Source organism: Scomber japonicus, chromosome 17 (genome assembly GCF_027409825.1).
Source record: "Scomber japonicus isolate fScoJap1 chromosome 17, fScoJap1.pri, whole genome shotgun sequence".
Taxonomy (NCBI): domain Eukaryota; kingdom Metazoa; phylum Chordata; class Actinopteri; order Scombriformes; family Scombridae; genus Scomber; species Scomber japonicus.
Genome location: NC_070594.1, coordinates 7,980,811 through 8,004,733, shown reverse-complemented (window position 1 = coordinate 8,004,733; position 23,923 = coordinate 7,980,811). Strand labels below are relative to the sequence as shown.

At 41.1% G+C, this 23,923-nt stretch overlaps 1 protein-coding gene across 1 annotated transcript in view; it reads left to right on the top strand.

Annotated features, from left to right (window-relative positions):
- The window catches only part of LOC128376944 (rho guanine nucleotide exchange factor TIAM2-like), a 36,386-nt gene extending 23,597 nt beyond the window's left edge, over positions 1–12,789 (top strand). The window contains exons 18-29 of the mRNA XM_053336803.1: positions 254–305; positions 6,803–7,004; positions 7,451–7,519; positions 7,935–8,060; positions 8,167–8,275; positions 9,044–9,223; positions 9,357–9,475; positions 10,235–10,343; positions 10,434–10,492; positions 11,236–11,326; positions 11,418–11,505; positions 12,254–12,789. Coding sequence (XP_053192778.1) covers positions 254–305; positions 6,803–7,004; positions 7,451–7,519; positions 7,935–8,060; positions 8,167–8,275; positions 9,044–9,223; positions 9,357–9,475; positions 10,235–10,343; positions 10,434–10,492; positions 11,236–11,326; positions 11,418–11,505; positions 12,254–12,755 — 1,706 coding nt within the window. The 3' untranslated portion in view covers positions 12,756–12,789. The remainder of the gene's footprint in view (positions 1–253; positions 306–6,802; positions 7,005–7,450; positions 7,520–7,934; positions 8,061–8,166; positions 8,276–9,043; positions 9,224–9,356; positions 9,476–10,234; positions 10,344–10,433; positions 10,493–11,235; positions 11,327–11,417; positions 11,506–12,253) is intronic.
- Positions 12,790–23,923: the final 11,134 nt, after the last annotated feature.

Sequence of the window (23,923 nt, the reverse complement as noted above, 5' to 3'; positions counted from 1 at the left end):
ATGTCTTTTCATATTCATATATTTGATGAATGAATGGGATTAGATGATTTTGATGTCTCTAGTTTGCTTTATATACATCCCTCCTTTCCCTCCTCTGGGCATTAGCCTGTAGTAGTTATTTGAAATGTTTCAGATAAAAGTATTATAGGTATTCTTGTATGTCTTATGTTTTATATCTTTGTCTTTACCACTCTGAAGAAGCATGCCGAAAACAGAATATATTATAACCACTTTGTTATGTTTGATGTCACAGCTTCTTCGTCTCCAGATGACGGCGTCCTGCCTCCTGTTTTTGACGACGCTTCGACGGGGACGCCTGAACACACCGATCCGTCAGGACAGGTGAGGTTCAGCCTGAGTCTGTTGGTCTCAAGAAAATGTGGTTTTGGAAAGAAGAACTGATCCTGCTGATAGACACGACAGATCAGAAAACACTTGAATGGGCTGTTTTTAAAGCCGATGAGATACTAAATATGTTGATTTTTGGACCTGAATCACTTTGTTGGATCAGATTATGATACAAACTCATTAACCCTCGAGTCAAGGAAGGAAGGGAGGAAGGGAGGAAGAAAGAGGGAAAGGTGGGAGGAAGGAAGAAGGAAAGGAGGGAGAAAGAAGGAAGGGAGGGAGGAAAGAAGGAAGGGTGGTGGGGGTGGGGGGGGAGAGAGAAAGAGGGAGGAAAGAAAGGAAGGAAGGGAGGAAGGAAGAAGGAAAGGAGGGAGGAAAGAGGGAGGGAGGAAGGAAAGGAAAGGAAAGGAAGGAGGCAGGGAGGAAGGAAGGACAGAGAGAAGGAAAGAAGGGGGTGGAGGAAGGAAAGAGGGAAGAAAAGAAGGAGGGAGGAAGGAAGGAAGGAAGGGAGGAAAGAGAAGGAAAGAAGGAGGAAGGGAGGAAAGGAAGGAAGGAAAGAGATGGAAAGAAAGGGGGATGGAGGAAGGAGGGAAGGAAGGAAAGAAGGGAGGGAGGAAAGAGAAGAAGGAAAGAAAGAGAGAAGGAGGGAGGAAGGACAGACGGAAGGAAGGAAGGAAGGAAGGAAGGAAGGAAGGGAGGAAAGAAGGACCCGTCAAAGCAGACAGGAGGATGACCCGACTGTTAAGAGGAACTTGTCCTCAGACTGTCTCCCACCTGCAGAAATCCTCCTCCCAGAATCCTCCTGTGCTCCCTGAAGCTCAGACAAACACCGTCCATGTCACATGACCTCTGATGAAGCTGCTAATCCGGGTTTACACTTTCAGGAGGGTGTTGAGTGTTTGTAAGTCAGTCCAGAGGGGATTAATGGCGTCGGCACGTAGAACCAGTGAGGACTCGTAGATGTTGTTCCTATCCGGCACCTCGTCCTCCTCTGGCGGGGGCGGCGGCGGCCCCCGGAGGCGACCCCTGACCCCGAGGGGGAAAGCATCGCCACCATCATCATGCCCCTTTACTGTGGGTGCTCTGTGCTGGGTGCTGCCGCTGGAGGAGGACGAGGAGATGCTGGAGGAGGAGGTGGAGGAGGAGGAGGAGGAGGAGGAGGAGGAGGAAGGAGGGAAGGTGTTTCCTGGTGTCGGGCTGGTAGAGCGGCTCATGGGGCTGCTGGACGAGGTGGTCTGCTGCTTGGGCTCGTATCCGTCTGCTGACAGCCTCGTGCTGCTGGTAAACACAGTGATGATGGATGATGTTAGTTAGATGGAAGTAGGGTAGCAAAGGGGTGGAACATTTCTGGTAAATTTCCATTTTGGAAATATTCCAAATTGGAAACTTTCCATGGGAATTAAATGGGAATTTATGGCAATTGATGGTAATTTAGTGGAAAGGTATCATATCTAAGCAAAAATAATTGTTTAGTTATAAGTAAAATAATTAATAATTAAAACAGATTTAATTATAAGTTGAACTTGATCAAGTTTAACAATCAAACAGAACTCAAAAATGAACTTTGTGCAGTCCACAGGCTCAAAAGTCTGGATTCAAGTTGTGTGCTCTGGGCTCAAAATTGTTGTGGTCCAGAACTGTAGAAATCATCTGTGCATGTGATGGAGGAATGCACAGTGCATGTAGGTGGCGTGGTCTCCATATACACAGTGCATGTAGGGGGCGTGGTCTCCGTATGCACAGTGCATGTGGGGTAGGGGGCGTGGTCTCCATATGCACAGTGCATATAGGAGGCCGGGTCTCAGTATGCACAGTGCATATAGGGGGCGTGGTCTCCATATGCACAGTGCATATAGGAGGCCGGGTCTCAGTATGCACAGTGCATATAGGGGGCGTGGTGTCCGTATGCACAGTGCATGTAGGAGGCCGGGTCTCAGTATGCACAATGCATGTAGGGGGCGTGGTCTCCATATGCACAGTGCATGTAGGGGGCGTGGTCTCCGTATGCACAGTGCATGTGGGGTAGGGGGCGTGGTCTCCATATGCACAGTGCATGTAGGGGGCGTGGCCTCAGTAGCCCTGCAGTAAACAGTGTGCTATGTGAGCATGTGATAGCATAGATATTCAGCTGTACTGCATGATATCTGGTTGTTTTAGTCAGGATTATGCTAAAATATTATTTTACACAACTATATTTAAGTTCCCTAATAAGAACATACCTTCAGTTTAGTAAATTCCCGGTTAATTCCCGTTAATTCCCGTAGAAAGTTTGAAAATTCCCAGGATTTTGCAACCCTAGATGTATTTTTTTGTCACTGGATAGGACTCATATCAGTGGTAAAAACTGCAGAGGTCTGTTCATTTAAAGGGTTTTTTATTTGGCATGTAGGCATTTATTAAATATCCTAATGATCCTGTTTTTAGAGTTTCCTCCTGGTTGTTTTCCACTTGTAAACAGCTTCCAGAAACCAGGATACGGATATAGAGAGAGTCAGTAAAACAAGAAATATGATGGTAAATGATGTAATGATGATCAGCCCACTGAAATAAAGGGAAAGTTCGACTCTGGTAATAATAATAATTTTTATTTTATTGTAAAAAGTAACATTGTAAAGTGCTTTATATGAAAGATAATAAAACTTGAAGCAGAAAACCATAAAAAAAGACATCATAAAAAGATCGAAAAGGAATAAAATGAGATTATTGGTGCACAAAAGTAAGAATTTCAGCTTGAAGCAAAACAATCAACATCAGATGTCACGTCATACGTCATGAAAACAACAAGAAAAGACATTTAAATAGACTGGATGAAGGAAAAAGCCAGAGATAAGAATGATTTGATGATATTTTAAATGATTAAGGAAGTAAAGTGCCGGGTTCAGAACAATTTGGCATGTCACTTTAATACAGAAAAAAATGATTGAATTGAAAAAATAGTTTAAAGAAGCAATTTAAATGAATATGGTGAATTGACAGGAGCAGGAAATGTGGTGCAGAAAGTGTATCGTCTCCTTTAGTGATCAGATAAATCTAGAAGAGTTGTGAGGAGTGTGAGATGTTCAGGGATGAAGACAAACCTTCACACAGATGATCAGAAACCTGGATACTGTAATTATCATATAAACAGGAAGATGAATGAGCAAGTTGCCATGGCAACATATCACAAATACAATCAAAATCAGGATATGTTATTTGCAGTTGAAGTCAAAGTGATCATGTGTTTACTGTTATGTTGCTAAACACAGCGGGCATGTTGGTGTCGGGCTTAATGAAGATTAAGGTTAAGAATTACGCACAGGGCAGAAGGAATTAATAATGAGAGAGAGTTTAATGATTAATGATTTATTTCAGGATTGAAGGAAGGAAGGGAGGCTGGGAGGAAGGAAGGAACAGAGGAAGGAAGAAGGAAAGGAAGAAGGAAAGGAGGGGGAAAGAAGGAAGGAGGGGGAGGAAAGAAAGAGAAGGGGGGAGGAAAGAGGGAGGGAGGAAGGAAGGGAAGGAAGGAAATAAGGAGTATCCTTTATTTCAGGATTGAAGAGAAATTATCACTCTTTTTTCTACACAGTCGTCCATTTCACTCACTTCTGATGTGACCTGAAACGTCTTTTTAGGCTTTAAATGTATTTTTTACATCAGCCATGTGCTCTTCATTAACAGTATGTGTGTGTTTAGCTGGGTTAAACATATTTGTGGGAACATTTGTAGTCTTAGTTCTTCAGATTTAACACTTATATTAACACTGCTTCTGTTTTATAGTGTCGTGGTGCGTTTAAGGAACCAGATTTGCAGTCGTACATCTTGATTCTCTGATTTTAAGAAGCATGTTTAAACATACTCTTCTTTCTTCTGTGTTGCTCTGCTTGGAGTTTTTTTCCCCCTTAATTAGAGCGTTCAATTTCCCAGGTTGTGTATCTGAAGGTAAATTTAGATAGTGGATCAGATTCAGTCCTCAGTGACGAGATGAACTAAGCCTTCCTGGAAGTTAGAAGTGCCGAAAACGTGAAGCGCTCCTCACCTGTTATTAAAAGCTGTTTGGCTGTGAGGAGAACAGAGCAGAGTGGAGCTCTGAATTTATCAGACTGTCAGCAGTTTATTAGAGTCTGACAGCAGAGATTATGATGACGAATGAGGCGGCCGGCTGGTTCAGTAAAACCTCGTCCTCCTTCAGGGTCGAACAGGCTGAGAGAGAGAGTGAGAGAGAAAGAGAGAGAGAGAAAGAGAAAGAAAGAGAGAGAGAGAGAGAGCGAAAGACAGAGAGAGAGAAAGAGAAAGAAAGAGAGAGAGAGACAGAGAGAGAGAGAGAAAGAGAGAGTGAGAGAGAGAGAGAGAGAGAGAGAAAGAGAGAGAAAAGAGAGAGAGAGAGAAAGAGAGAGAGAGAGAAAAAAAGAGAGAGAGAGAAAGAGAGAGAAAAAGAGAGAGAGACAGAAAAAGAGAGGGAGAGAAAAAGAAAGAGAGAGTTGCATGTTTCTGTTTGTCTTCATATCTGTGTAACTCTACATTTTACAGGTCCTTTCATTTTATTCTACTTTCCTGGAAATGTTTTATGTAGTTTAAAGGTGTTTAATAGTTGATGTTGGAGCCAAATGCTTGATTTATGTTTTGATTAATATTTAATTTTTTCGTCTGGTTTACTATTATTATTTATCTGATTTATTGAGATATTAAATTGAGTTGATAATTGATGCCATTTTTCACCTCCGCCTCCTCTTATGGACAGGTGACTGCAGCACCTGTGACATATTGGTGTTGGCTATTGGGGCTGGGGGGGGGGCTCTCGGTTTGCAGGCACGCAGCCATACAGTTTTAGACCGCTGCTAGTGTCGGTTTTGTTTTTTGTTTTGTTTGAACGTATGGAAAAAGACAAATGAGCGGATTTGATCTGTCTGTCAGTCCAAGCTGCGGTAAGAACCCTGAAACATATAAGTTAGTGGAAATAAAATGTCTTGAACAAGAGGAGAGAAGTGTTGGATTTTATGGTCACTCATCTTTTAAAAGAAAAGATAGCGCTTATAGTTGATTTTACAGAGAGGACGGTGCTGTTTGGTGCAAACTGTAAGAAAAAATGGAAAAAAGTGTTAAATTTGTAGTTGGTTTGCATTCATATGTAGTTTTTAATTTGCAGAAATACCTTCATAAATAAAATTCTGTACAACTCTGTTGTGTGTGAGACTTCTGCTATTTTAGGATATTAAGTTGTTTTCTAATAACTGAATGTCCTGAGAATTAACAGTTACACAGCAGCTTAGATTTAATCTTCTTAAAACCATTTAACCATTAAAAATCTGCAAATAACATAAAACATAAGTATGAGTATAAAGTATAAAATGAAAGGACCTGTAGAGTAAAGCCTTCATATCTGCTCTGTGTTTCATGTTTCTCCCCTCGGAGCGAACGGAGAGCCGAGCAGAGGCATAAAAGGAGAAGTCATGTTTAGTTTTTCTCCTTCGTGCTGCTGCTGAGGTCTGACTGTGTTTTCTTAGCAGTGTTAAACCTCTCGCTCGGCGTTAATCTCTCTCTGATCCCTCTGATCACACGGCAGCTGTCGGCCAACTTTCACCTCTCCAAAATCAGCCCGACGCAGGTTGAAACGCTGACTCAGCAGCTTGATGTCAGTCTGGAAAGAAACTGTCTTCACTGGAAAAATGACACAATAAGGTTTTAGTGTCTGTTGCCCCAAAAAATGATTTATGGCAGAGTTTGAGTGACGGAGGCCATCGTAAATAGTGACCTGGAGCCGAGGTTGAAGTTCAGATGAAGTTTATAAATATAGACGGACTTCCTGATTCAGAGGTGGAACGCTGGATTGAGGCATTAACCCAAAAATGGAGTTTACCACAACAGACCGCTCTTCATTTCCTGTTTCTAACCACGAGTTGGGACAGTTCTTCCCCTAACCTTAACCCTGTGGTTATTATTGTAACCATGGCGACAAATGTGGCCTAACTTTAACCCTTGTGTCGTCCACCCGGGTCAAATTGATCCTGTCTGTTTTGACTGTTCCTTCTTTCTTTCCTTCCTACCTTCCTTCCTTTCTCTCTTCCTTCTTTCCTCTGTCCTTCTTTTCTCCCTCCCTCCCTCCCTTCCTTTCTTCCTTCCTTCCTCCCTTCTTCCTTCCTTCCTCCCTTCCTTCCTTCCTCCCTCCTACCTTCCTCCCTTCTTCCTTCGTTCCTCCCTTCCTTCCTACCTTCCTCCCTTCCTTCCTTCCTTCCTCTTTTCCTTACTCCCTCCCTCCTACCTTTCTCCCTTCTTCCTTCCTTCCTCCCTTCCTTCCTTCCTTCCTCCCTCTTTTCCTTACTCCCTCCCTCCCTTCTTTCCTTCCTTCCTTCCTTCCTTCCTCTTTTCCTTATTCCCTCCCTCCCTCTTACCTTCCTTCTTTCCTCCCTCCTTCTAGGACAACAGGAGGGTTAAGGAAGTAGTAGCTTTAACCTCACCACTCATCATCTTCTAAATCTGTGTCCCCCCCTCAGAACATGGAGCGCATGTACTCGCTGTACCAACCCTTCCCAGACGGCCAAGCAGCAGAGTCCGACGTTCCCAGGAACCCGTACGGCAGAGAGGTGGTGCTGCAGACCTCAAGCCCCGCCCACCTGAGTGTGTGTCAGCGTCTACGTAAAGTCATCGAGGAGCTGGTGGATACGGAGAAGTCCTACGTTAAGGTCAGTGATACTATACTATACTATTCTACCACTACTGTTACTTAACTTCAGTCCATAAGATTTACATGTATTTTACCTTTTTGAATTGATTTTAATTTTACACAGAAATGTCCTTTAGGAGAAATAAAGTTTTAACTTCAGGCACTTCTCCTTCAAGTTTTAGCTTCACTTCGCTAATCTTATTTTATTTTCCTTATAAATTAAATTTTATCTACAATTTTACTTCAATTAAATGTATTTTACTTTCCTTTTTATTGGGCTTTTATTCTTTAAATCCATATGGTATTACAACCATATGGATTTAAATCTTCATTTTATTTATTTTTCTTATTTATCAAATTCATTTTTATTGTGTTTGTAAATGTTTTAATGCAGTTCTCGTTTAAAGCACTTTGAGTCGCCTCTATGTTATAAAGCCTCATAACGTCCTCTGTGTCTTCTTTTAGGATCTGGTGTGTCTGTTTGACATCTACCTGACGCCGCTGCAGACGGAGACCTTCCTCAGTAAAGACGAGGTACGTTTGAACTTTACAGAAATCCTTTAACCCTCCTGTTGTCCTCAAGTCAAGGAAGGAAGGGAGGATGGAAGGGATGAAGTAGGAAGGAAAGGAGGAAGGAAGGAAGGAAGGAAGGGAGGAAGAAAGGAATGGAGGAAGACGGAAGGAAGGGAGGAAGAACGAAGGAAATGAGGAAGGAAGGGAGGAAACAAGGAAGGAGGGAGGGAGAAAGGAAAAGAGGAAGGGAGGAAGGAAGGAAAGAAGGACAGAGGAAGGAAGGAAGGAAGGACAGACGGAAGGAAGCAAGGGAAGAAAGAAGGAACAGTCAAAACAGACAGGGTCAATTTGACCCGGGAGGACGACAGGAAGGTTAATGTAACAGATGAGACATCAGAGAGGATCGATGTATCTAACAGCTGCGTCTCTCCTTCAGATGGAGGCGTTGTTCGGCAGTCTACCGGAGATGTTGGACTTCCAGAGAGTTTTCCTCCAAACGCTGGAGGAGAGAATCGCTTCCTGTCCGAACTTCAGCAGCCTGGATACGCCCGAACAGTTCAAGGTGAGTCATCAGTGCTGCTGTCTGGCCTCATATGAATCTGTTTGTGTGGGTTTACGCCCTCGTCACCTCAGCGATGTTCATCACACTTCCTGTTTCCTGCTCTCAGAAACTCCTCTTCTCGTTGGGAGGATCTTTTCTCTACTACGCCGACCACTTCAAGCTCTACAGCGGCTTCTGCGCCAACCACATCAAAGTACAGAAAGTTCTGGAGAGAGGTGAGACTCATGTTTCATCTGATAGTCTAGACCAGGGGTGTCAAACATGCGGCCCGTGGGCCAGATATGGCCCGCCGAGGGGTGCGATCCGGCCCACTTGCCATCCAGTGCTTTTTTCCTTCCTTCCTTCCTTCTGTCTTTCCTTCCATCTGTCCTTCCTTCCTTCCTTTCTTCCTTCTGTCCTTCCTTCCTTTCTTCCTTCTGTCCTTCCTTCCTTTCTTCCTTCTGTCCTTCCTTTCATCTGTCCTTCTTTCTGTCCTTCCTTCCATCTGTCCTTCCTTCTTTTCTTCCTTCTATCCTTCCTTTCTTCCTTCTGTCCTTCCTTCTTTTCTTCCTTCTGTCCTTCCATCACCCTTCCTTCCTTTCTTCCTTCTGTCCTTCCTTCCTTTCTTCCTTCTGTCCTTCCTTCCTTTCTTCCTTCTGTCCTTCCTTCCTTCCATCTGTCCTTCCATCCTTTCTCCCTTCCTTCCTTCTGTCTGTCCGTCCTTCACTATCTCTCTTTCCTACCTTTCTTTCCTCCTTCCTTTTGCCTGTCTTTCCTTCCTTCCCTTCTTATTTCCTTATTTCCTTCCTTCCTTCCTTATTTCCTTCCATCTTTTTAATGGTCCGGTCCACATGAGATCAAATTGGTCTGTATGTGGCCTTTGAATGAAAATGACTTTGACAGCCCTGGTCTGCACACTAGCAAAATGTCAGATTAAAGAATAGTTGGATCTTGTTGCTCCTTTGAGACGTTTAAACCTTTAAATCTTCACGTCGTTCCTGCAGCGAAGACGGACGCAGCCTTCAAACAGTTCCTGGAGGCCAGAAATCCGACCAATCAGCACTCGTGTACGTTAGAGTCGTACCTGATCAAACCTGTCCAGAGAGTCCTGAAGTACCCGCTGCTGCTCAGAGAGCTGGTGTCTCTGACCGACCCCGAGAGCCCCGAACACACACACCTAACAGGTAACACACACACACACACACACACACACACTTGCATCATCAGTAATCAATCTTCGGTGTCACCAGCAGCCATTGTTATTTATTTGTACCTGTGTGTGTGTGTGTGTGTGTTTCTCTCCTCGTGTCCACACAGAGGCGCTGAGAGCGATGGAGAAGGTGGCGAGTCACATCAACGAGATGCAGAAAATCTACGAGGATTACGGCTCCGTGTTCGACCAGCTGGCCGCAGAGCAGAGCGGACCTGACAAACAGGTAAAAATAAGGAGGGAAGGAAGGAAAAGAGGGAGGAAGGAGAGAAAGAGGGAAGGAAGGAAGGAAAGGAGAGAAGAAGGAGGGAAAGAGGGGAGGAAGGAAGGAAGGAGAGAAGGAGGGAGGGAGGAAGGACAGACTGAATGAAGGAAGGAATGAAGGAAGGAGGGAGGAAGGAAAGAGAGAAGGAGGGAGGGAGGAAGGACAGACTGAAGGAAGGAAGGAAGGAAGGAAGGAGGGAGGAAGGAACGTAGGGTGGAGGAAAGAAAGAGAGAAGGAGGAAGGAAGGAGGAAGGTAGGAGGGAGGAAAGAAAGAGAAAAGGACGGAGGGAGGAAGGAAGGAAGGAAGGAGGAAGGTAGGATGGAGGAAAGAAAGAGAAAAGGAGGGAGGGAGGAAGGAAGGAAGGAAGGAGGAAGGTAGGGGGGAGGAAAGAAAGAGAGAAGGAGGGAGGGAGGAAGGAAGGAAGGAGGGAGGAAGGAACGTAGGGGGGAGGAAAGAAAGAGAGAAGGAGGGAGGGAGGAAGGAAGGAAGGAGGGAGGAAGGAACGTAGGGGGGAGGAAAGAAAGAGAGAAGGAGGGAGGGAGGAAGGAAGGAAGGAGGGAGGAAGGAACGTAGGGGGGAGGAAAGAAAGAGAGAAGGAGGGAGGGAGGAAGGACAGACTGAAGGAAGGAACAGTCAAACAGGCGGGGTCAGTTTGACCCGGGAGGAACAGGAAGTTAATTAGTTTCAGTAATAATAATAATTTATTTGAACGTCTTCAGGTGACGGAGATCTCGATGGGGGAGTTCCTGGTCCATTCGTCGGTGGTCTGGTTGAACCCGCTGCCGTGTCTGGGCCGACTGAGGAAAGAACCGGAGCTCACGCTGTTCGGTACAGAGACACAAAAACACTCCGAGTCACAATCAGAGTCAAATATAACTGAACTCACGTCTGAGTAACGCGACTGTTTCTGTGTTTCAGTTTTCAAACGAGCCGTCATCCTCGTCTACCGAGAGAACAGCAAACTGAAGAAGAAGATGGTGAGTGGGAGCTTTTAAAGGACCTTCGTGTCGTCCTCCCGGGTCAAATTGACCCCGTCTGTTTTGACTGTTCCTTCCTTCCTTCCCTCCTTACTCCTTTCCTTCCTTCCTTCCTTCCTTCCTTCCTTCCTTCTCTCCTTACTTCCTTGCTCTTTTCCTCCCTCCCTCCTTACTCTTTTCCTTCCTTCCTTCCTTCTCTCCTTACTTCCTTCCTCTTTTCCTCCCTCCCTCCCTCCTTACTCCTTTCCTCCCTTCCTTTCTTTTTTCCCCCCTCCCTTCCTCCTTACTCCTTTCCTTTCCTTCCTTCCTTCCTTCTTTCCTTCCTTCCTTCCACATTCCCTCCTTCCTCCTCCCTTCCTGCTTTCCTTCCTTCCTTCCTCTTTTCCTCCCTCCCTCCCTCCTTACTCCTTTCCTTCCTTCCTTCCTTCCTTCCACATTCCCTCCTTCCTTCTTTCCCCCCTTCCTCCTTCCTTCCTTCAGTCCTTCCTTTCTCCTGTCCTTCCTTGACCTGAGCACAACAGGAGGGTTAAACCAGCAAGCAGGTGTCCATATGAATGTGTAGATTTCGAGGAGACTGTGATCAACATTTTTTACCATTTTCTGACCAAACAACTAAAACATCAATTAATCAAGACAATAATCTACAGATTCATAGATAATGAGAATAATCATGCAGTCCTAAAACAAACCATTAAAACTCCACATTAGACCTGTTTTTGTAACCGTCTGTCTCCTGTCAACAGTCCGGCTCCCGCTCAGCTGATCTGGACCCCTTCAGGTTCCGCTGGTTAATCCCAGTGTCAGCGGTGCAGGTCAGACCGGCCAACATCACAGGTCAGTGACCAATCACACGCTTTCTCTTTGTATGGGTCTGATGGGACGATGTGAGTGTTGCTCTGACACACGCTCTGTGTTGTGTTTTCAGGCTCGGAGCAGCCGTGTGTGTGGGAGCTGGTTCACTGCAGGTCAGAGGTGGAGGGGCGGCCGGAGACGGTGTTCCAGCTGTGCAGCAGGTAAAAACATCCACACTGAGGATCCCAGCTGTTCACACCATAAACATTATATAATCCTTTACTCCATCTGTAATAACAAATGAATAATAATGAATAGGAGTTACTTTTTTTATTAGGCCATTACCCAGTTGGTGTGCCGAAAGATTGAGACTGATATGTTGCCAATCAGCGAGGGTTAGTTCATAAGGAAGTCATTATTGAGAGCTAGTTCGGTACCACAATCCCAAGTACATTTTGCCCTTAAGAGCTACTGTTATTGAAAACTCTTTAAAAACTAATTTTTTCTTTTTTTTTTAATATTCTTTTTATTGTTTTTTCAGATATGTGAACAAACAACAACAAAACATACAAAACAACTAAAAATCCCACCCCAAACTAACATTGAGTGCTGGGTTAGGGTTAGGGTTAGAAATAAATAAATAAGCAAATAAGTAAGCAAGTAAAAAAAAACAAAAAGTCCTCATCTTCCAGGGACCGATGATGAGTTCAAGTTTCTGTAGGAAGGAGTGCAATGGTTCCCAGATCCTCCAAAATCTGTCCGATTTGCAAGTAAGGTCATGAGTCAGTTTTTCAAGAGGAATAAGAGCAGAAATCTGTCCTATCCACATGTCGACTGTAGGGACCTGAGGAGCCGACCACCGCAGCTAGATACGTTTTTTAGCCAGAAATATGAAAACTAATTTTAGGAGAAGAAGGACGACCCAGTTCTTCCCCTCTTTGACCTGAGCTGTGTGTCATTGTGTTTCAGTGGTTTGGAGACGAAGGCCGGCGTCCTGCGAGTCCTGCGCTCCCTCCTCAGAGACCGAGCACCCACCGGCTCCTTGAGGAGGACCAAACTGTCCACAGCAGAGAGAGGCGGCTCCTGGAGGAGAAGGCAGCAGCGTAGTCGCTCCGACAACCAAAGGACTCCTCATCACCAACCGGACGAGAGCACCAGGTTGATCATGGGAGACACCTGCTCGGAGCCGCTGTTGCCCAGCCACGCCGCCTCCTCCGCGGGGAAGAGGAGCCGACTCTGCTCCCTGACCAGCGACCTGGAGGCTCAGCTGCAGCGGCTCAACTTCAGCGAGGAAGACGCAGAGCAGAGGGACGACGAGAAGAGACGGAGTTCCAGGAGAGATCAGCTGGATGTCAACATGCTGGAGAGAGACTTCAGCGTTCAGAGCATGACGTCGATCATCAACGAGGACTGTTTCTACGACGCCATGCTGGGAATCCAAAAGACTGCTGTTCCTTCACTACAGGGCTAAAGCTAACATAGAGAAGATTTCTGCTGGCTTTAAAGGACCAGTGTGTAAGATTTAGTGGCAGATATGGAATATAATAGTCATAAATGTGGGTTTATTAGTGTATAATCCATAGACTGTATAGAAGAAATGGACGTAACATCCGTGACGTCACCCATTGGTTTGTGGACTGCTGCTCGGAAGCCAATAGTTTCGAATCTAGGCAGCGCCATCTTGAAAATTTCAGGTGCATGCTGGGAAAAATAAAAACACAGATTCTACTTATATGGGCATGAGGCGGAGCCATGGAGAGCGGGGAGGTTGCAATTGGTTGTGAGGGCTGGATCTCGAGGCCATTGTGCAATCAACCTGTCAATCAGGACGTAGCCACGCCCTAATGCATACCCTGCTTTATCATCAAATATAAAATCAGGGAGGCCAAAATGTCCCAAATGAACATCATACTGCATTGAAGAAGGCTTTAAACTAGCGATTGAGACCATAAACACATTTTGAAAACGTTTACTGAGGTTAGAAATCAAGTGAGAAGTTGGTGAATTCTCCATTGACTTGTATAGAGACGGTCGCCCCCTGGTGGCCTTTTGATAGAATGCAGCTCTAAGTTACTTCCACGTTGGCCTCATTTCAGAGGACCAGAACTCCCCGCCTGGTCCTTATACATGCTTGAAGGGTTAGGGGGAGGGATTCACTCGGCTGCAATATACAGCCTCACCACTAGATGCCACTAAATTTTACACTCTGGACTTTTTAAGTGTGTGAAGTGACGTCACACTGAGCAAAAAACTCCACTCTGGTAGACAAAAACCTCTCCGCACAATAATTTGGGATGACAAGAAATCCTGAGGTCACATCCAGCTGCTTCACAGTCTTTTCATTTTAATTTCCTGCTTTTGCAAATCATTCTCCAGTGTCTCAAACATCTCACATTCATAAAGTTAGGGAACTAAAATATCACAAGAAGAAAAGAAAATAAAAACAGAATGGTAAATGTTTGTGCTATCTATTAACACTGGATCCTACATTTCCCATAATGCAGCTGTCTGGTAAACAGCCAACATCTCTCATCACACTTCACACCTCCAGATTGTAAAACACAATTTTTTATTTTTTTTTACCTCAAGGGTTGGCTCTAAAAAGTTGTAGAAGAAAAGAGTAAAAAAATTAATATTTTGAGATAAAAGTTGTGATGTTATGATAAAAAAATTATAATTTTACAAGTAAGAAGAAAAAAGCATCAGTATCAGAAACACATCACGCTCTCTATCTGATGTGATTCAGCTGTTTTTGAAATATATATTCATCCTTCCTTCCTTTCTTCCTTCTGTCCTTCCTTCCTTTCTTCCTTCTGTCCTTCCTTCCTTTCTTCCTTCTGTCCTTCCTTCCTTTCTTCCATCTGTCCTTCCTTCCTTTCTTCCATCTGTCCTTCCTTCCTTTCTTCCTTCTGTCCTTCCTTCCTTTCTTCCTTCTGTCTTTCCTTCCATCTGTCCTTCCTTCCTTTCGTCCTTCTGTCTTTCCTTCCATCTGTCCTTCCTTCCTTTCTTCCTTCTGTCTTTCCTTCCTTTCTTCCTTCTGTCCTTCCTTCCATCTGTCCTTCCTTCCTTTCTTCCTTCTGTCCTTCCTTTCATCTGTCCTTCCTTCCTTCTGTCTTTCCTTCCATCTGTCCTTCCTTCCTTTCTTCCTTCTGTCCTTCCTTCCATCTGTCCTTCCTTCCTTCCTTCCTTTCTTCCTTCCTTCCTTCTGTCCTTCCTTTCATCTGTCCTTCCTTCCTTCTGTCTTTCCTTCCAACTGTCCTTCCTTCCTTCCTTTCTTCTGTCCTTCCATCTGTCTTTCTGTCCTTCCTTCCATTTCTTTCCTTCCATCTGTCCTTCCTTCTGTCTTTCCTTCCATCTGTCCTTCCTTCCTTTCTTCCTTCTGTCCTTTCTTCCTTCTGTCTTTCCTTCCATCTGTCCTTCCTTCCATCTGTCCTTTCTTCCTTCTGTCCTTCCTTCCTTTCTTCCTTCTGTCCTTCCTACCATCTGTCCTTCCTTCCTCTCTTCCTTCTGTCTTTCCTTCCATCTGTCCTTCCTTCCTTTCTTCCATCTGTCCTTCCTTCCATCTGTCCTTCCTTCAAGTAAAATCTTTTTTTATAATAGCATCACAACTTTTTATCAGACTATTTCAACTTTATACTTGAACTTGTTTTTCTTTTCTTCACAGTTTTCTAAAATTTAAAACCAGCTCAGCTCATCAACACTGAGGAGTCACATAAATATCATTTTGTGTTTTAGATTTAAAAAAAACCCTCAAACCTGCAAAACATTTTCAGGAAGGATGTATTTTTTTATTGTTTTTTTTTAAATGTTCTCATTTGTTTTTCATATTTTGGTCCCGGGAAATTTTTTTAAAAGAATAAAACATGAGAGGATTTAATGAGGTTTTATAGACGATGATGAACGACGGAGGAATCTTTTCTTCCCTGTCAGTTTTGTGTTTTATAATAAAATCACTCAGTCAATGTTTCAAAAAGGACCAAAAACCAGAGGAAGTTAACAAACTGTCTGATGGAAATCTTCTTTGTTTTATATTTGACTTCATTTCTACTGGAAGATTTCAGACGAATGTTGTTTTTATTGTTTTTTTGCACTCAGCTGCCTGAACTCTTCTGTATTTTGTATCTCCAGCTGTGATCATGCTGTACATATTTGTCTCTGTATAGTATTTTTGATTCTGTGTAACAGACAAAAGCAGTTTTTAGTGAATCTCTGGAGCTGCTGGATTGGACTGAAGCCTTTTTGTATTATCTGTATTTATATATTTTTCTCGTGTGTTTTCTGTATTTCCGTGTTGTGTTTGAGGTCGTAGGAAAAAAAACGAGAGTTTCATTTTAAATGAAAAACTCCTCAAGTTATTTTTATTTACTGTTAAAGTATTTTTTTGCGTTTGGTAATTTATTTTCTTAAATATTTGTGTACGTCTTTTTAATAACTTGATGCTGTTAAAATCCAATAAATGACAAAATATTTAATTAAACTTGATTTATTTTTCATCGCTTTTATTCTTTCAACACTGCGTTCAGTCTTTTGTGTCCCGCTCTGAAAAACTACCACGAAAACATGAATCTGCAGTCCGTATTTATTCACATTTAATATCCTGTTTCCCTAAACACATTAAACTCTTAATGTTCAGAAAAGATAAAAAGTTAAACTTCTACTTTTTTGGACAGCTGCCAGCAGTATGTGTAATAAATATTCCTTTTTTTCTATCCACAATTTTTTCTGGAAAACACCAAAGAATGACAGCTGGAGACTAAATGCTTTTATCTAGAGACATTTGTGAAAATCATCTACTGTTTATTGTCCACGTCTGCAGCATTTGGATGTATTCAGATCAGTGCTAGATGGGTTTCCAGGAAAGAATTAGTCTTTAAGTCAGGGTTCGAAACCCATATGACACTAAAAAAACAAAGTGAATTTCTGATCTTTGTCAAATACAGTGAAATATAACTTACTTATATAACTTTCTCACATTTGTTGTTGATGGTTAACAGAATAAAACAACTGTTTCTGTGTCCTCAGTATTGAAGCGAGCCATCGTCCTCATTTATTGAGAGAACAGGCTTTAAAGGATGGATTCCCATTTTTTAGGCCTGTCTTAAAACAGTAGTCAGGTTTCCATATGAGCAGTGAAAAAAGTTTTCCTCTCTGTAATCATTCCTCCTGTCAATAGTCATTTAATATTTTTATAGAGAGCACGTTGAGCTGTGGTGGAAGTATAGTAACAAAAAGACTTGGTTACTAAAAAGACTGTAACGCTGAAACATAGAAGATGAAGATTTGACTCATTTGGACGCTGAAGCTTCATATTAGCTTCAGATCAACTTTAACATTTAACATTTTTTTTAACAAAAGGAGGACTGTGGATTTTGTCCTCCATCATTTACATTGTAAGTTCATTATGATCAAAACCAGGTTTCAATCTTCATTTGTGCTATTGTCATTGTGACTGTTGTTTAAAGACAAACTTGAAAAATGGTGAACCCATCCTTTAACCCTCAAACAGCCCTGTTGTGAAGTATGAGGACCAACATGTCCTCACAGAGACAGCAATATAAGTACACACACACACACACACACACACACACCTAAGTGTTCAGTGTTTGAACTGCAGGAATGTGCTGATCTGCGTTTCACCTGCAAACACACTAACACACCTGACACGCTTTGTTTCCAAAAGATCACAACCAACTCTGAACTTGTGTGTGTGTGTGTCTCTCTCTCTGTGTGTGTGTGTGTGTGTGTGTGTGTGTGTGTGTTTGTGTGTGTGTGTGTGTGTGTGTGTGTACATGTGGTTGTGTGTTTATCCTCAGTAAACTGTAGGAGGATGAACATGTCACATCGCTGTCTGCTGGTGAGTTTCTACAATTTCTTCTTTTAACGCTTTATGTTATTAAAGGGCCACTTCACATTTTTATCGCTAAAATCAAACATCAGATTTTAATAGTATAACACCTTTGTTCAGGTTACAATTCAAAATGCAGTAAGCTGATAATAACACATAAACTATATGAGACTAATGCACAGGAGAAGTAAAAATGATAACGTGGTAATAAAAACCAATAAAATAAAAAATGAAGGGCAATAATGAAAAAAACCGATAAGTGTAAAAAAAAAAATTGAAAACATGAAAACTGTCAAATAAATAACTAAATAAATTAATTAAAATCATAACACATAAAAAAATGGGGTGGCTTCTGTGAATTTGTGTAAATTAATGATCAATTCAGTCAAATTAATAGTAAAAAATAGTATAAATAATAAATAAATACACAATTACATTACGAATTCAAGAGTTTTTGTATTTTATTTAGCATTATTTATCTACAGTATATTGAATATTTTCTTCCTCAAAAAAAAAATATATGCAAATATAAAATAAATTTATGAAGGTAAGAGCACAATGTACTTTATTTCTCATTATCTACAGTATTAAATATTTTGTGCCTCGAGGATGGAGAGGTCCCATAATATTATGATAGACTTCATCCATACTGCACACTCCTAATTTAAATATCAATATATGTGTGTGTGTGAGTGTGTGTGTGTGTGTGTGTGTGTGTGTGTGTGTTCGGCTGAGATAAAGCGGTTCATTTATATTCCCGTCTGCCTGCTGATTGATGACTGATGTAGCCTCGAGGGGGTTTTCTTTCTACCAGATGGTTTGATTCGGCTCCAAACTATTATCACCGTGACTGTGGAGGTCAAAGGTCAAACTGCCTGTTTTAATGTGAAGCTAATTTCAGGCGGATTGGATGAAAGGTTGGAGAGTCAGAGGCTTTTTTTATGGAGTGGGAGTTAATCCATGTAGAGGAATGAGTTCTTCTGATACGACATTTGATCCAATGTGGCGGGAAATTGATTCAAATTAAAGCTTCTGCACTATCATCGCCTCTGTAATGAGTCACTTTATATCAAAATTAGAAATAAATAATATAAAGAAACATCCAGAATGAATCAAAGCTTGATTACATAATGGATTACATACAGTTAAATACAGTTCACAACTCTTCAGTTTATGTTAAAAAAAACTCACATGTATTCATTTTTTTATTAACCGCTCTGACAAAAATAAAAAATAGTAACAACTTTATTTGTAAAAACAAAAACTAGTATTAAACAAAAAGAAAATTAAACCATCTAAATATACATAAGAAAAAATAAAACCCATTTAATGATGTTAATAATCACATGATAATAAAACAGTGAAATTATGATACATACTGTAGAAGGCGTACTTCAGTAATCTAATATGAACTCTGTAAATCAGTGTGTGTGTGTGTGTGTGTGTGTGTGTGTGTGTGTGTGTACAGTCTTCTCCCAACGGACACAGACTCACCATCGGTCCTCATGAACCACATTAAGCCTATTAAAGTTTGTCCTCTATTCAACCAAAAAAGACAAAGTGTCAGACGTGAAACACACTGAAAGCTTTCCTGCTGCATTTCTATGTTGTCTGTAAAATACACTGAAGTACAATCTATAGCAGAGGTGTCAAACTCATTTTCATTCAAGGGCCACAAACCTCCCAATTTGATCTAATGTGGGTCGGACCATAGAAAGGAAGGAAGGAAGGAAGGAAGCACAAAAGGAAGGAAGGAAGGAAAGAAAAAAAGGAAGGCAGAAAGGGAGGAAGGAAGGAAAGAAGGAAGGAAAAGGAGAAGGGAGGAGGGAAAAGGAGAAGGAAGGAAGGACAAGTGGAAGGAAGGAAAGATGAAAGGGAGGAAGGAAAAGGAGAAGGAAGGAAGGACAAGTGTAAGGGAGGAAAGATGAAAGGGAGGAAGGAATGAAGGAAGGAAAGATGGAAGGATGGGAGGAAGGAAGGAAGGATAAGTGGAAGGAAGGAAAGATGGAAGGATGGGAGGAAGGAAGGAAGGAGAAGGAAGGAAGGATAAGTGGAAGGAAGGAAATATGGAAGGAAGGAAGGAAGGAAGGAAGGAAAGTGGGCCGAATTGGACCCCTCGGGCGGGCCGGTTCTGGCCCACGGGCCGCATGTTTGAAATCCCTGATCTATAGCTTTAAATCTGACTGTATTTACACAATATACTAATTTCTGACACTATCCATCATTAAAAAGCAACATATACAGTAAAAAGTGTTTGTTTTTTGCTCTAAAATAAAATATAGAAGAGTAGTATGTTTGATTTTGATTTGAAATATACGGAGGCCCTGAGGTGCAAAACTAAATATCACTGGACAAAATATGACAAAAGAAAATTGGAAAAAACAGAAATTATGTTTTCTGAAATATTTTTTTTCAAGGCTGCAGGAGATATTTCAGGTACTTCTGGTTCTGGAAGTAAAAATCTTAATTAATTTACACAGTTTGAGCTCTTACAGTTTGGATCAACACAAAAACTTTCCTGGTTAAATCATCAGAAGTTAACTACAACTCCCAAGATGCATTTCAGCAAGAAACAGCCAATCACAGAGCTTAGAATTTGGGCACATAATGCTGATAATGCAGAAGCTAAATATTATACTGTTGAGAAAACTGATTTTACAATCTGTAGATTCAATTCTGGGTCACTTTTTACTGAATTCATAACAATCTGATTCATGTTCACAGCTTCTTACTCAGAACCGAGGCTCATGGGTATTGTAGTATTCTTAGTGGTCCACAAAGATCACAGTCAAAATGTGATTTTTCAGAAACAATACAAGGATATATTACTATTACTGATTATTATATTATTCAGGAGAGTTTCTAAGCTCAACATTGAGGGGATCATTTAAAGAAAAATCTTAAATGATAATACAGAGAGAGGAAAACACTTCAGGAAGCAGCGGCCCTCATACGTCACAACTCTATATGTAGTCTACTGTAGGCCCAAAACCACCAACTGTAAAAAGAGAAAGAAAATTCAATACTATAAAACATTTTAGGGATCAGAGATTTCATAATTTATCTTATTTAACCTTCCTGTCATCCTCCCAGGTCAAATTGACCCCGTTTTGACTATTCCTTACTTCCTTCCTTCCTTCCTCCCTCCCTCTTTCTTTCCTTCCTTCCTTCCTTCATCCTCTCTTTTCTCCCTCCCTCCCTCCTTCCTTCCTTCCTTCCTTCCGTCCTTCTTTCTTTACTCCGTCCTTCCTCCCTCCTTTCCTTCCTTCCTTCCTTCCTTCTTCCTTGACTCGAGGACAACAGGAGGGTTAATGTATTTCACTCTTTTAATAATTACAGAGGCCTATTTTTGCATTTTTTTAAAACCAAACCTAAAACCAATGTCAAATATGAAATCCCCAAAACAAACAAACCAACAATTAAAAGATAAAATAAAAAATAATCTGCTGTTGCACATCCAAACTCACACCTGAACATTTTAAAATCAGGCGTATTAGTTCATAAAATAATGAAACAAACACACAAACTGGAGCAAAATCTCTCAAGCTGAACAATAAGAACATAAATCTTTCCGCTGCTCGGTGATCAGAAGCCAGACACGATGTTAAAAAAGATGCAAACATTTGATGAAACACTCCCCAGTTTGTCCTCTGCAGCAGCAGGACGGAGGAGGCCCGCGGGCGTCGAGTCAAACCTCCAGAGTCCGCTTGTAATCGACTGCCGACTCGTTTCACATCAGCGAGCGACCCGACGGAGCAGCTGGATATTAACACGAGTTGTTCAGTATGTGGGACAAAGTGTGACCACGATCACAGGAGGTCTGAACACTGCAGCAGGATGTGAGTTATGATACAAGTCGAGTTAAAGGAGCATACCGCTGATTTTATATAGCGGAGCTCATTAATGAAACATCACTAATATATATATTCTCCTTATCCTTACTTATTATAGCTGGAATGATTAGTCTGTCTAAAGTCTACACACTAGTCTACTGTATGTATGATTATTTTGTGTGTGTATACTGTATGAGGGGGCTTCTTCTTCTTCTTTTTAAATATATGCACATATAGACGACACATACCTAAGCATGTTCCTAAAATGAATGTAGAAAAAAAGTGTGTATACTGTATGAGGGGGGTTTTCTTTAAATTTGTTAAATATATGAACATGTAGACGACACATACCTAAGCATGTTCCTAAAATGAATGTAGAAAAAAAGTGTGTATACTGTATGAGGGGGGTTTTCTTTAAATTTGTTAAATATATGAACATGTAGACGACACATACCTAAGCATGTTCCTAAAATGAATGTAGAAAAAAAGGCTTCATCAGCAGAAAATCAAAATAAAACAAAAACATACCTAACATACCAAAACCAGAAAACCCATTTTGAGCCAATCCGCAGCCTAAAAAAGTAATTCTCAAAAAAATGGCCTCTCTTTTGTAGTTAAAAAATGATGCTTCAAGGGTAAAAATATAAATAAAGTGTATAAAAATATATATTTACATATAAATATTCATGTCCTTTTTATAGTATGTTCTCTGATATTTTAAATCCATCATTCAGCAGGACTCATTTCACAATATCCCACCTTCAAAATTAATCTAATTTTGTTCTTCATTCTTACTAAAATCCATTTAAAAGAGTCGACTGATACACAGAAAGGTATAATTTGTCTGTATTTAGTTGTTGTCTTTTAGTGGCTTTAAATATAAATGCTTTTTTATGTCATTCTTCTTTTGTAACCATCAAATCTTTGAGTTAAAGGGCCGCAACAGAAACAGAGTTATTATATCTGAATAATAGTTTGTGTGAATAAAGCGAACATTTTCTAAAAAAAAAAAGGTTTTTTCATTAATTATGTTTCGTTACGTTTTGGGGTCTATGTTAAATTTTCTGTTTATGTCTGACTCATTTTATTGTTTGTTTATGTGAATTTTCTTTCACTATATAGAAAATGTATCAAACAGCTTCTCAAAACAAGAAAATGTTCTGTTTTCTGACAATTTAACAATAATTTGATTTGGTTTTTTGTGATATAAATAACAGTAAACTAAAGATGTTTGGATTCTGGTCAGGTGATCAGATAAAATAAGACATTTGAAGACATATTTTTTACTATTTTATAAAAAACCTTGTACACTATATTCTGTATTCTCTGTTTTTATGTAGTTAAAATACATTCCTCACCAAATCTCAGAGAAACACAAATTCACATCATCAGTTTAAAGACAGAAATGTTAAAGAGTCCCAAAGGCTCCACAAAACCCTTTTCTAATGTTTCTCATTTTATCAATATATATATTTAAGCAGAAAAAAACAGTGAAAACATTACCAGCTGTGGGTCTGACTCAGTTTATAAAACAGTTTTATAAAATAGTGTGGTACTGGTGTTGTTAAATGTCTCCCTGTGTCTTTATAATGCTGTTCTTGATTTAATTGCATCAGCAGGTATTGACTTTTTAATCAGCGGGTCAGTCTAGACTATTTCAGCTTTTTAAATGACTTCAGCAGCTCCTGAGAAACACTGACGTCCTCTTAGTGTGAGTCCAGAATCACTACAGCAAATTATAAACACATATAAACTCAAAAAAAAATATGAATTCATTAACAAAATCTGTTTTAAATTGTGTTTGTATAATAACTAAAATAAAAGCTGTACATGTAAAGTGATGGAGGACACACTTCAGACTTTTGTGTGTGTGTGTGTGTGTGTGTGTGTGTGTGTGTGTGTGTGTGTGTGTGTGTGTGTGTGTGTGTGTGAGAGAGAGAGAGAGAGAGAGAGAGAGAGAGAGAGAGAGAGAGAGAGAGAGAGAGAGAGAGAGAGAGAGAGAGAGAGAGAGAGAAAGCCACTTTAAGTTCAAATTATGTGTTTATCTCGAGAGGCTGATTATCATTTTAATGTTCCTAAAGCCTGGAGGTAATCATCTAAATCTGAGGAGTCACATGATGATTAAACGGACAACTGAGAAAATTCATTAAATGTACCGAGCGTAACACATCTGCCCACATTAAGGCTGTAATGTGATGTCACAAGTACTTAGCGCTTCATTTTAAGAGGCGACAATCCCAAAAAACTGCTGTTTATTTCTGACGACTGTACAAAACCTCCATTAGAAATCTGCCCATTTTAAAGCCGCAGTAACTGCTGGTTTGTCGTTTATGATGACATCACCGCTCTGTCCTGTGGGAAAGTCAATCCTGCTTATTTGTTATTTATTATAGTATCAACATAAAAACTTTAATTACCCAGTGTTGATGGTTAAAATGACGCCTGCAGAGTCTTTAAATCGTGTATTTTCTCACAGAGGATCTGGTTGGTGAGTTGGGGGGGGGATAAAAAAAAAAAAAAAAATGGTGTTTATTGTTTTCGGTTTGGTGAAAGCAAGCTCGTGTCTGTGCAGGTCTGCAGCTGATAAGACCCAGACTGAAGGATTATGGTAATAACAGGCTGCCACTGACTGACTGCTGGGTCCCATCACTACAGAGCGGGTGGGTGGGCTCCGGACGCTTATCACGGTGTTGCAGAGGGTGATTCTTTCATACAGTCACATGACGGGGGCGACACCTTGATTCCCACTGCAGACGTACAAAGGACAGCTCAGCGGTTTTTATCACCAAAAAACGAGGACGAAAATGACGAAATGACGACCCGATGGTGCATGTTGATTGTTTCAAAAGCACAAATTATCCTGTCAGTCACCTGAAATACGACTGATTTTGTAAGTGAAGGACTCTGACCAGCAGATAATATCAGTAATAGTCAATAATGAGCTTTTAAGAGAGGCGGTGT